The sequence below is a fragment of the Lampetra fluviatilis genome, chromosome 29 (genome assembly GCF_964198595.1).
Source record: "Lampetra fluviatilis chromosome 29, kcLamFluv1.1, whole genome shotgun sequence".
Classification (NCBI taxonomy): Eukaryota; Metazoa; Chordata; class Hyperoartia; order Petromyzontiformes; family Petromyzontidae; genus Lampetra; species Lampetra fluviatilis.
This window is the reverse complement of record NC_136303.1, coordinates 3372981-3386328: the sequence shown is the minus strand read 5'-3', so window position 1 is coordinate 3386328 and position 13348 is coordinate 3372981. Positions and strand designations below refer to the sequence as shown.

The following is a 13348-nucleotide window of genomic DNA, read 5'->3' as shown; positions in this document are numbered from 1 at the left end:
GGCGCACGAGGGGGGTGTGGGTTGCCGGCAACCACGCCCGGCCGCCTTTGTCTCCCCTAGTGGCGATGTTTACACACCGCACACAACCACCGCACACACGCACACGCACACATCCACCCTCCCTTCCCCCATCGCCTCCCTCCCTCTCCACGCCCTCCTCTGCTCTCTCCCCCTCTCTCTCCCTCTCATCAGCATCACCGCTGCCTCCGAGTTCAATTCGCTAGACGGCCGCAGCAGAGCGACAGGCAAGAAAACACACACAGAGAGAGGTAGCGAGAGAGACAAGCACACACGCGCATAGTAACACGAGAGATAGAGAGAGACACACACACGCGCGCACAGCGAGAGACACACACACAGTGAGAGACACACACACACAGAGGGATAGACACACAGACGCACAGCGAGAGAGACACACACACACAGCGAGAGAGACACACACACACAGCGAGAGAGAGACACACACACACAGAGACACACACACACGCACAGAGACACACAGACCGACACACGCAGCATCCGCACTGTCACACGCACGTGCGTCGTCTTTGCGCATTGTCACACGTAACCTGCCCTTCACGTGACAGCAAATACACACGGAGCGCGCTGCACAGAGGAACGCGTAATGCAGCAGCAGCAGCAGCGGTAGCAGAGAGAGAGAGAGTGATAGGGATTGCACTGCAGTTGATACGTTATTGGTGGCGGTGGTGGTGGTGGCGGTGGGTTGCCGCGTAATCGCGAGAAGGTCGTGGACGGTAGCGAGGGTCGTGAGCAGATCGGGCCTGTAGGAGGGGATTTTTATTTTGTCTTTTGCGTCGAAGCGGATCGACGCGCTGACGGTGCTGGGGACGCGGAGGAAGGTCAAGGAGGAGGAGGAAGAGACGCAGCTGGTGTGACCCGGTGCCCGGGATCGAACCGTGGATTTCTTTTCTTTTTTTTTTGCGAGAGGCGATGGACAGAGAGATGCATCATCTGTCTGGCGAGGAGCTGCTGCTGCTGTTGCTTGCAATTGCAGGTACGTGTGTGTGTGTTGGTGCGTTTGTGTGTGTGTGTGTGTTATTGCATTTGTGTGTGTCGGTGCGTCTGTGTGTCACTGCATAGGTGTGCACGTGCATTTGTGTGTTTTAGTATGTGTGTGTGTAAGTGCATTTGTGTGCGTCGCTGCGTGTGTGTCAGTGCTCGCTAACAGCACTTGCCCCTACAGTCTGTTAAGGCTATACGGGGGATCTTTATCTTTGTGTGTCCGTGCGTTTGTGTGTGCGTGTCATTGCATTTGTGCGCACGTGCATGTGTGTGTTTTAGTATGTGTGTGTGTAAGTTCGGCCGGATCGAGGGGGCTAAACGGGCGCGGCACGGGCTAGAGAAGAGATGGAGTGATGTGGTACAGGAGGACGTGGAGCTGAGTGGACTTGCCGATGACTGGTACCAGCGGTGTCAAGATCGGCCTCAGTGGAGGAGGCTCGTGAAGGACGCTACTGGGCAGTTGGAGGCAGTCGCCCTCCAACAACAACGGAGGGCGGAGGAGCGACGCTCACAACAACGAGCAGAGCGCCGGGTGGCTAAAGCACAGCAAGTTGGCACAGTAGGGGGCACAGGTGGTGCATCAGCCAGTCATCTCGGTCATCTCGGTCAGTCGACCCGTGGCACCTGGGTCTGCCCCGTGACCTCCTGCCAGCGGGCGTTCGACACTTCACGTGGCCTCAGGGTGCACATGGCCTGGCACAAGCGTCGTGGTGACGTCACCGCCACTTAGTGGCGAATGGCGGTTGTTGTTGTTGTGTGTGTAAGTGCATTTGTGTGTGTCACTGCGTGTGTGTCAGTGCGTGTGTGTGTGTCACTGCGTGTGTGTCAGTGCGTTTGTGTGTGCGTGTGTTAGCGAATAGATGCGTTAGTGTCCAGTGTACTTGCTTGTGTGATCGTGTGGACGTCTGATCGTGTGTGTGTGTGTTTGTGCTTGTGTCTCTGCCGGTGCGTGTGTCCGATTGTACAAGTGTGTGTGTGTCAGTATGTGTCCGTGCGAGTGTGTGGCTGTGAGTGTACCACTGTACGTGTGTCCGTACTTGAACGTGTGTGTGTTGGTGTGCGTTGTGTGCGGCGAGGCGAGTTCGATTCCCGCTCACGGCCACCAACACCGAGTGACGATTATCTGAACGAGTCCTGGGCCTCGACTAGGTCGACTCAGCCTCAAATGAGTACCTGATGCGGTGTGTAAACATCGCCACTAGGGAGACAAAGGCGGCCCGGCGTGGTGCTGGCCACCCACCCCCTCGTGTGCCGTTCCGGCCTTCATAGGTGCTCGCGAACAGCACTTGCCCCAACATTATGCCCAGGCTACACGGGGGGGGGGGATCTTTGTCTTTGTCACATAAAACTTTGAGAGCGACTGTGTTGACGGCAGTTTGCAACGTAATCCAAACACATCCAGATCATCACCGTCAGTCACCACCGTCACAATGATCATTAACACTGACAGACCACGTGCCCCATGCAGGCGAGTGTCTGCCCAGCGGTTACACGCTGTGGGTATTTATGGCTGCGTGTATAATCTCATGGGACCAAGACAAAGACCCCCCGTGTAGCCTCAACGGAGCTTTGGGGGCAAGTGCTGTTAGCGAGTAACACCCACGAAGGCCGGCACGGCACACGTGGTAGGGGTGGCCAGCACCACGCCCGGCCGCCTTTGTCTTCCCGAGTGGCGATGGTTTACACACCGCACCAGGTACTCATTTGAGGTTGAGTCGACCTAGTCTCTTGAGGGTTCACGCGGAGCTCCCGATTATAGTTTGTGTTGTTGTTGTTGTTGCTGCTGCTGCCAACAACACCTGCTGGGATAAGGGCCTTCGCCGTGCCGTGTCGGGTCTTCGTTGCTACTTTTGACCATACTTCACCACCTTTGGCGACGTGCACGGATGCGTGAACAGGTCGTCGTTAGACAATGCGCCTGTATGTGTCCGTACGGCTGTCCATACGCCTTCAGACGATGTGTACATCTATAATAACAATAATAAACCAACGAGTGCATCGTTTGATATATCCCAACATGCAAGTCATCGTGCAAGGTGTGTGTACGTGCAGGGTGTGTGTACGTGCAAGGTGTGTGCACGTGCAGGGTGTGTGTACGTGCAGTGTGTGTGTACGTGCAGTGTGTGTGTACGTGCAGGGTGTGTGTACGTGCAGTGTGTGTGTACGTGCAAGGTGTGTGCACGTGCAGGGTGTGTGTACGTGCAGTGTGTGTGTACGTGCAAGGTGTGTGTACGTGCAGTGTGTGTGTACGTGCAGTGTGTGTGTACGTGCAAGGTGTGTGTACGTGCAGGGTGTGTGTACGTGCAGTGTGTGTGTACGTGCAGTGTGTACGTGCAGTGTGTGTGTACGTGCAAGGTGTGTGTACGTGCAAGGTGTGTGTACGTGCAGTGTGTGTGTACGTGCAAGGTGTGTGTACGTGCAGGGTGTGTGTACGTGCAGTGTGTGTGTACGTGCAGTGTGTACGTGCAGTGTGTGTGTACGTGCAAGGTGTGTGCACGTGCAGGGTGTGTGTACGTGCAGTGTGTGTGTACGTGCAAGGTGTGTGTACGTGCAGGGTGTGTGTACGTGCAGTGTGTGTACGTGCAGTGTGTGTGTACGTGCAGTGTGTGTGTACGTGCAGTGTGTACGTGCAGTGTGTGTGTACGTGCAATGTGTGTGTACGTGCAGTGTGTGTGTACGTGCAGTGTGTACGTGCAGTGTGTGTGTACGTGCAATGTGTGTGTACGTGCAGTGTGTGTGTACGTGCAGTGTGTGTGTACGTGCAGTGTGTGTGTACGTGCAGTGTGTGTGTACGTGCAGTGTGTGTGTACGTGCAAGGTGTGTGTACGTGCAGTGTGTGTGTACGTGCAGTGTGTGTGTACGTGCAGTGTGTGTGTACGTGCAATGTGTGTGTACGTGCAGTGTGTGTGTACGTGCAGTGTGTGTGTACGTGCAGTGTGTGTGTACGTGCAGTGTGTGTCTACGTGCAAGGTGTGTGTACGTGCAGTGTGTGTGTACGTGCAGTGTGTGTGTACGTGCAGTGTGTGTGTACGTGCAGTGTGTGTCTACGTGCAGTGTGTGTGTACGTGCAGTGTGTGTGTACGTGCAGTGTGTGTCTACGTGCAAGGTGTGTGTACGTGCAGTGTGTGTGTACGTGCAGTGTGTGTGTACGTGCAGGGTGTGTGTACGTGCAGTGTGTGTGTACGTGCAGTGTGTGTGTACGTGCAAGGTGTGTGCACGTGCAGGGTGTGTGTACGTGCAGTGTGTGTGTACGTGCAGGGTGTGTGTACGTGTAGTGTGTGTACGTGCAAGGTGTGTGTACGTGCAGTGTGTGTACGTGCAGTGTGTGTGTACGTGCAGGGTGTGTGTACGTGCAGTGTGTGTACGTGCAGTGTGTGTGTACGTGCAGTGTGTACGTGCAGTGTGTGTGCAAGGTGTGTGTACGTGCAGTGTGTGTGTACGTGCAGTGTGTGTCTACGTGCAGTGTGTGTGCAAGGTGTGTGTATATGCAAAGTGTGTGTACAAGGTGTGTGTACGTGCAGTGTGTGTGTACGTGCAGTGTGTGTCTACGTGCAGTGTGTGTGCAAGGTGTGTGTACATGCAAAGTGTGTGTACGTGCAGTGTGTACGTGCAGTGTGTGTGTACGTGCTGGTGTGTGTATGTGCACAACTGATCGCGTTACGTGGCACGTGTCGAAACGGATGCGTTGACACCGTAAAGCAATGCACGTGTACTGGGGAGACAAAGGCGGCCGGGCGTGGTTGCTGGCCACCCACCGCCCCCACGTGCGCCGTGCCGGCATTCGCGGGTGATACTCGCTAGCAGCACTTGCCCCAACACTCCGTTAAGGCATTACGGGGGATCTTTGCCTTTGTACCAACACTTTGTTAAGGCTATACGGGGGATCTTTGTCTTTGTACCAACAGTCTGCTAAAGCTATACGGGGAATCTTTATATTTGTACCAACAGTCTGTTAAGGCTATACGGGGGATCTTTGTCTTTGTACCAACAGTCTGTTAAGGCTATACGGGGGATCTTTGCCTGTGTAGCAACACTCTGTTAAGGCTATACGGGGGATTTTTGTCTTTGTACCAACAGTCTGCTAAGGCTATACGGGGGACCTTTGTCTTTGTGTTCACGTGCAGCCTTGGGTGGGTTGGTGGTCGTGCTAAGATGTCTGTACGTACAGCAACGGTAACGCGACTGCGTGTGTTACACGCGCTGCAGGTTAATATTTTGACCAGCAATGGCTCTGTACCCGTGGCTACACCAGCGGCGCCGGGAGTCGAGCCGAGGGTTTTTACTGCGACGGGTAAAGAGCCAGGAGAATGGGAGAGGGGTGATAGGCGGTGGGGGGAGGAGTGTCATGAGAAAAAAAGGATGGCAAAGGAAAGGGAATTCGGGAGCAAAGGGGTGAGATGAGGAGAGGGAGCAAGGGGGAGAGGCTGCATCAGGGAAGGCCTCGATGCTGCTGCTGCGCGGAGCGGCGTCTGTTTTCACAGTGGGAGGGGCTAAAATTGTAAGGGGAGTGGCCAAGCACAAGTCACGTGATTTACCGGAGGCATGAGCTACATTTTAGATGTATGGATGTTGTGTGTGCGTGTGTGTGTGTGCGTGTGTGTGTTCATGAGCGGTGGTGTAGCGGTTAGCGCATTGCGCTATGAACCCGACCACCCGGGTTCGATTCCCGCTCACGGCCAACACCGGTGACGATTGTCTGAACCGATCCTGGGCCTCCCCTAGGTCTACTCATGTCTCAAATGAGTATCTGGTGCGGTGTGTAAACATCGCCACTGGGGGAGACAAAGGCGGTCGGGCAGGGTAGATGCTCGCTAACAGCACTTGCCCTGACAGTCTGTTAAGGCTATACGGGGGATCTTTGTCTGTGTGTGTTCATGGTGATCCCGTTTCGCCAGTTGCCCGGTTATTTCACACGGGACAACTTCACAGAACCCGCGCTGACACCAACATCGTACCTGTCGAGATCCTACATCGCATCCGAGGCACAGCCCTCTGTCAATCCACTGCTGGATGAAGGCCACCGGCACGCCGAGTCGGTCGAGAGGGCGACTCGACCTTCATGCCGCTCGGTGCGGGTTTGGCAAAAGTGTTCGGTGCATGAGAGTCCAGGACCGCTCCGTGCAGCAAACTCGCCACTGATGGCAGCCGCCCTGGCTGGGAATCGAATGCGGCTTTGCCGGGTCTCAAAAGTGCGTCGCGATTATCCGCTGCGCCCACCGCTCCACCTGCCTCGACTACGATTGCACCTTCATCAGTAGCCGTGGTGAAAGGTGGCTCACAGAGAGAGAGAGAGGGGTGGGGGGAGAGAGCGAGCGAGCGCGGGTTTATTTCTATGTATCTATTATACATCACTCGCCAGCGATGTTAGCCGTGGCTGGGAATCCAACTCAGGTTTGCGTGGTTCATTCATCATGTAGTGCACTAATCTCTGCCCCATCCCCTCCAACCTGGTAGTCTGTAATATAACAACGTCGTCGTCTCTGTCGCGTCTGGCGATGAGCGCCGGTGAGTGCGATGCCTGCAGATTGTGCGGCGTTCTATCAATCGAAGCCCTTTTTTTCTGCTGACGCATCACGATCCGTGGCTAAAAATAGACCACAGTGTGTGAGAGAGAATGTGTGTGCGCGTGTGTGTGCTGTGTATGTGTGTGGGGAGCGGTAGCGTAGTGGCTAGCGCGCTGCGATACGAACCCGGCGACTCGCAGCAAACACCGGTGACGATTAACCGAACCGGGCCTGGGCCTCCCCTAGGTCGACTCAGCCTCAAATGAGTCCGCAGGTTTGCGATGTGTAAACATCGCCACGAGGTGCTGGCCACCCCCGTTTGCCGCGGCCGCCTTCACAGGTGCTACTCGCTAACAGCACTTGCCCAAACAGTATGTTGAGGCTACACGGGGGGGGGCACCTTTGTCTTTGTGGCGTGTCCGCGTGTGCACGGTGCGCGAGGCGATGTTTGACCTTCGACCCGAGAGCCAGAGGGCGCGTGAGTCGTCAGATCTTGGTCGAACATCTGACAGAAACTCAGCATTGGACTCGAACCCATACGTGCGAGGCCCTTGGGGTTACGTGCAGAACGGCTCTGTTGGACCAAGGTCAGACTAGACTGGTAGCATTAAAGTGAGGTCATGTGTGCGTATTCTTTCGGTAAAGTCACGTAGGTAAAAAATTAAAATTAATAAAAGTAAAATAAAATAAAAAATCACGACGTTTCGGAGGCAACACAAGCTTCCGTCTTCAGGTGGAACCGTCACAGCACGATTGCTGTATCAAGTAAGAGAAATTCCAAGAACACAGTATTTGTATATATACTGGTTGAGGGTGGGAGGAGCCTGAAGACGGAAGATTGTGTTGCCTCCGAAACGTCGTGATTTTTATTTTATTTTTATTTTACTTTTATTAATTTTAATTTTTTTACCTACGTGACTTTACCGAAAAAACCTAAGAATATGAATCCTTGCAGTCACGAAAGCTTCAAATCTAGAATCATGTGTGCGTGTCTGTGTCATTGAGAGTGTGTGTGTGTCTTGGCTTTGCTGATGTGTGTCGTTGTATAGCTGAGTCTGTCTGTGCGTGCGGTTATGTGCATAGAGCGGTGGTGCAGCGGTTAGCGCTACGCTGCCCTACGAACCCGGCCAGGCGAGTTCGATTCCCGCTCACGGCCAACACTCGTGGCGATTATCTGAACCGGTACTGGGCCTCCCCTAGGTCGACTCAGCATCAAATGAATACTTTGTGCGGTGTGTAAAAACATCGCCACTGGGTAGACAAAGGTGGTCGGGCGTGGTGCTGGTCACCCACCCCGCGCGTGTGCCGTGCCGTTCTTCATAGGTACTCGCTAACAGCACTTGCCCCTACAGTCTGTTCAGGCTACACGGGGGATCTTTGTCTCTGTTTGTGTATGGAAATCTCCCAGTACGAGTGGCGTTGTGTGTGCCTCCACCACCACCCAACACAAAAGACATAGATCCCCCGCGTAGCCTGAAGAGACTGTTGGGGCAAGTGCTGTTAGCGAGCACCTACGAAGGCCGGCACAGCACACGATGGGGGTGGGTGGCCGACACCACGCCCAACCGCCTTTGTCTCCCGAGTGGCGATGTTTTTTCACAACGCACCAGGTACTCATTCGGGGCTCAGTCGACTGGGCAGAGCGGTCGTGTCGTGGTTAGCGCGGACTATGTAAGAACCTTGAGCTAGAATATTGCTCAGCGCCAACCACCAGTGACGATTATCTGAACGAGTCATGGCCAGCCAGCCAGCCCCTTCGTGTGCCGTTCTGCACCTTCACAAGGCGCTCGCCAACAGCACTTGCCCCAACAGTCTGTTGAGGTTATACGGGGGATCCTTTTTTTGACACGATTTTTTTTATGAACTCACTCTGTCTGTTGTTGGTGTCGTATTTTCAAATTTTGGAACTCAATTTTAACCCACTACCCAATGTGATACCGACTGCAAACTTGGTATACTTATGTCATACTGATGACAATACTATATTCTATTAAAAAAACATTGAAACGTTATTTTTTAAAAGTTATGTTTCGGCTTGGGTCTAATTGTCCACGCTCAACTGACGTTGGCTGTAAATCACCACGGCCCATTACGTTATGACAAGCTTCGGGGCCACTTCCTGGAGTCGTGGAGTTCTGCCATTACGAGTACGGTACATTTCATGAAAGCGTGTTTTTTAAAAGTTTTTTTAAATATTACTTATTGTTTTTTGTGTTTGGTGGTGGCGGTGGTGGTGGCCACGCACACCACCACTCATAGCGGGAGATTGTCAATATGCAAGTGAAGTCGAGTGTATTTGTTCAACCAGTTGACACCGCGAGAGAGCAGAGCAGCCACCTGACTTGGGCGGGGAGGGGAGGGGTCTGTATCCGTAGAAGCGATTGTGAGATCAGCCGTGACGATTCACGTCGATGACGCCTGATGTCATCCACCCTGTCGCGTGACGAGCTTTGGGGGAAGTGGGTGCCTGCCCCCCACCCCCGCCAAAGCTACGGCTTGTAGGCCCCCCTTTTGACAAGTAGCCCTGAGATTTCATGTCAACAGCACTGGAGCCCCCCCCCCCCACCTGACCGATGGCTGCACCGGCTGGACGGACGATGTCGTTGCTACTCCACCCGCGTCCAACTCATACCGCAGACGTCGACCAACGGTTGATGAGAGAAATGAGAGAGGAGCAAAGAATTACAAAAAAAACTAAATGATGAACGAAGCAAAGTGCCGACTACACCGAGCATCTTCTTGTTTCCTCTGATCGTAAAATGAAACATTGGAGAGATGAGAGACAGAGAGAGAGAGAGTCGAGAGGGTGGTGCGGAGCGGGAATGCGGGACGCCGAGGGAGGACGGAGTGGGTCGGAGGAGGATGCCTTCAGTGAGCAGCCGGGCAGAGAAGGGGAAGATCCGATTGTAGACATCTTGAACGATCAGAAGGGTGGAGAAGCGGCGCGTTGGGACGGCGTTCTTCTTCGAGGATGAGGATGCAGCAGCAGGAGGAAGGGCGGAAGGGGTGATAACAATGAGAGGCGGGCCGAGGGCCGGGTTGCTGGAGGAGCTGACGGAGGCGCGGGATGTCCGTGGAAATGAAGAGGAGGGCGGAGAAGAAGAACTCGTCACGGAGCCGTAAACAATCATCACGCGACACTCCGGCGCTCATCATCCACGCAGCAGCAGCGGCAGCGGCGGTAGCAGCTTCTGTTTCACCTGTCAAACAAAGACGGCGAAAAAAAAATACGGCGGTCACCGCTTTTCAGATGCACTGCTTCTGCGGCCGTCTGGAACGTTCTTCCATTACCGATATATTAGGAAACCGCCGGAGCCGTGCAACTTTGAAATGATCAAGTTTGAAAACGCATTTCTTTAGAACTGCTTTCATGCGTTTAGTTTGTTGTCCTTCCCCCGCCCCTGCTGGACATCTGCGCGATAGAGCTTTATAGCTCATCGAATTCCTCCGCTGTGCATACATATTCTGATTCTGACATACACGGGGGCAACCGGCGGACCCGTCGCGAGCGAAGAACACCGCTGCAGAGGGACGTCTGTGTGTGCGTGTGGGCATGCGCGCGCGTGCGTGTGTGTGTGTGATTGTGTGTGTGTGATTATGTGTGTGTGATTGTGTGTGTGTGATTATGTGTGTGTGTGTGATTGTGTGTGTGTGGTTTAATTGTGTGTGTGTGATTGTGTGTGTGTGATTGTGTGTGTGATTGTGTGTGTGATTGTGTGTGTGTGATTGTGTGTGTGTGTTATTGTGTGTGTGTGTGATTGTGTGTACGTGGGGAGCGGTGGTGCAGCGGTTAGCGCTACGAACCTGGCCACCCGGGTTCGATTCCCGCCCAGGGCCAACACCCAGTGACGATTATCTGAACCGGTCCTGCGCCTCCCCTAGGTCGACTCGGCCTCAAATGAGTGCCTGGTGCGGTGTGTAAACATATCCACTAAAGAGACAAAGGCGGCCGGGCGTGACGTTGGCCACCCACCCCCTCGTATGCCGTGCCGGCCTCGCTAACTAACAGCGCTTGCCCCTCCAGTCTGACAGGCCACACGGGGGATCTTTGTCTTTACCTTTGTACGCACGCGTGCACGTGGAGGAGGAGTATGAGGAGGGGACATTCGCGTGCCTGACTTTCACTCCATTGCACACGTGCCACGCATAGCTGAGCGTGAAGAGCAGCGCCTGGCACGTGTTCACACGCGCCGTACGTACGGACACACACAAGGACGTAGTTCCACACGCGTACGTCGACTGCAGGGATGCGTTCCCAATTTCCGGATGTTATATATCATTATTATTTTTTTTGGTACGAAATAATTAGACCTCCGTACGAAAAAAAAAATCTAGATTCGAAGCTTTCGTGACTGCGGGAATCCATACTCTTTGGTTCTTTCGGTAAAGTCACGTGGGTAGAAAAATAAATTGAAACACAAATAACATATCACGACGCTTCGATACGAAACTTTGCACGATTGGAAGTTGTTGTTGTTGCGTGCTGCGACGGAAGGGACCGTTGCCCGAAACGTCGCCTGCTTTGCCAGGTTTTCCCAAACTCCAGTCCTCGCCTGACGCGCCTGATGATTGTTTTAACACGACGCACTCAACAATATCAAAGTTGTCATCGGCGGCCGGACGGGCGTGGTGCTGGCCACCCACCCCCTCGTGTGCCACAGTGCCGGTCATCATAGGAATCACTCGCTAACAGCACTTGCCCCCAGCAGTCTGTTAAGGCTACACGGAGGATCTTTGATTTATGTTTTGACTCAGCATCAAAAGAGTACCTGCGGGCGCCGTGTGTAAACATCGTCACTGGGGAGACAAAGGCGGTCGGGCGTGGTGCTGACCACCCACCCCCTCGTGTGCCACATTGCCGGTCTTCATAGGTGCTCGCTATCAGCACTTGCCCCAGCAGTCTGTTTTAAGACTATACGGGGGATCTTTGTCTCTGTGCGACTCGCATCTGCCCCTGCCTTTGTTGTGAAATGACCAAGTTCAAGTTCTTTATCGCACCAGGCGAGAGGGTCTCATTGAGGCAAGAGAAGGGCCTCTTCACCGACAACAACATCTGTCCGTTCACCGGCATCCATTGACTCACGCCTCTCCCTGCTGATGAGAACTCTCCATGTAGAAGCCGGTTGCAGAGTTGGAGACGATGTCTGCTCTAAACGATGCACTGCCGTGCCAGGAGCTGTTGCGGCTGCTGGGTTGTGTAAGACACACTCCACGATACGAACCTAAGTCGTCATTAGTGTGTGTTCTCAACACGAGGACGCCAATGTGTTATCCTGGTAGGAACCTCCGGTTGCACCAGCCCACATGGGATTATTGCGTCCGTCGTGCAGGGAGGGGCTGGGTGGGAGGGAGGGGCTGGTGGGGAAGGGAGGGTGGGGAGGGGCTGGGTAGGGAGGGTGGGGCTGGGTGAGGGGCTGGGTGGGGAGGGTGGGGCGAGAGTGGGGAGAGTGGGGAGGGGCTGGGTGGGGAGGGTGGAGAGGGTGGGAATAGTGGGGAGGGGCTGGGTGGGGAGGGGAGGGTGGGGAGGGGCTGGGTAGGGAGGGTGGGGCTGGGGAGGGGCTGGGTGGGGAGGGTGGGGAGAGTGGGGAGGGGCTGGGTGGGGAGGGTGGGGAGGGGGCTGGGTGGGGAGGGTGGGGCTGGGGGTGGTGTGGGGTGGTAGGGGTGGGCTGGGTGGGGAGGGGCTGGTCACCTCCGTGGTGCCCTTATAAAACTCAACGTTTAACCTACTCACGCCGGTTTTGTGCCCACCCTCACAGTCGGGCATATTTGCGGAATACACCACGCCGCCGTTGACCCTGCAGGCCATTCACCGAGCAACCCAACGTTCCTACCAGCTCCCTCCACAGGAATGTGTTGTACACTCATTTTTGTTTGTTAGTTTGTTTGTTTTGTGTACGTTATATATATATAAACGGATAGTTTCCGTCGATAATAATTATTATTAATCACTTTGCTCCACAATCTCGCACGCATTTTATGTTTATTTAAATTTGTCATCGAATCGTTCACACTCGAGAAAAAAAATTCTCCTCCGTGCGGAGTCGCAAGAACCCAGCGGGCGGGCGGGTTGCTAGCGTGTCCACTCTGTGTACATGTATGGATGTAAGTTGAACTTCTTTCGCACCGTGCTCAGGCCAGCCGGGCTAATCGGGGGTTAGAGGGTAAGGATAACAATAACTCGACGAGCCTCTTAGCTCGCAGTTTCGAGTCACTTTCTCTCTCTCTCTCGCCATGCCCGTCTTATTTCTGGAGCAGGAGTCTTCAAATAGCCACCATCCCCCAGGACATCATCACCACCATCGTCAAAGCGGCCAACACCATCATCATCACCACCACCTCCTGCTGCCCGTTTCTTCGCCTTCCTTTAGCATGCCCCCCGCCCCCACTCCCCACCCCCACGCCCCCCCCCTCCCCCCATGCCCCCAACCCTCCATGCCCCCCACCCCCCCACGCCTCCCCTCCCCCCCCATGCCCCCCTCCCCCACTCCTCACCCCCCACCCCCCACGCTCCCCCTACGCCCCCCCTCCCCCATGCCCCCCACCCCCCACTCACCACCCCCATGCCCCCCCTCCCTCCATGCCCCCTCACCCCTCACTCACCACCCCCATGCCCCCCTCCCCCCATGCCCCCCCACCCCCCACTCACCACCCCCATGCCCCCCCCTCCCTCCATGCCCCCCTACACACCCCTTTCCCCCATGCCCCCCCCCATCTCTGGCGAAGGATAATCTATTTTTATCAATGCTCGACGTCTCCCGCTTTCAGTGCCCCCTCCCTCTCCCCCTCCCTCCCCCCTCCCTCTCCCCCCCTCCCCCCTCCCC

At 54.9% G+C, this 13348-nt stretch overlaps 1 protein-coding gene across 2 annotated transcripts in view; it reads left to right on the top strand.

Moving 5' to 3' along the window:
• Window positions 1–216: 216 nt before the first annotated feature.
• LOC144942952 (uncharacterized) overlaps window positions 217–13348 on the top strand; it is a 73948-nt gene continuing 60816 nt past the window's right edge. For both annotated transcript variants that reach the window (XM_078870014.1, XM_078870013.1), the window contains exon 1: window positions 217–1015. In XM_078870014.1, the coding sequence (XP_078726140.1) occupies window positions 952–1015 (64 nt within the window). In that variant the 5' untranslated portion in view covers window positions 217–951. The remainder of the gene's footprint in view (window positions 1016–13348) is intronic.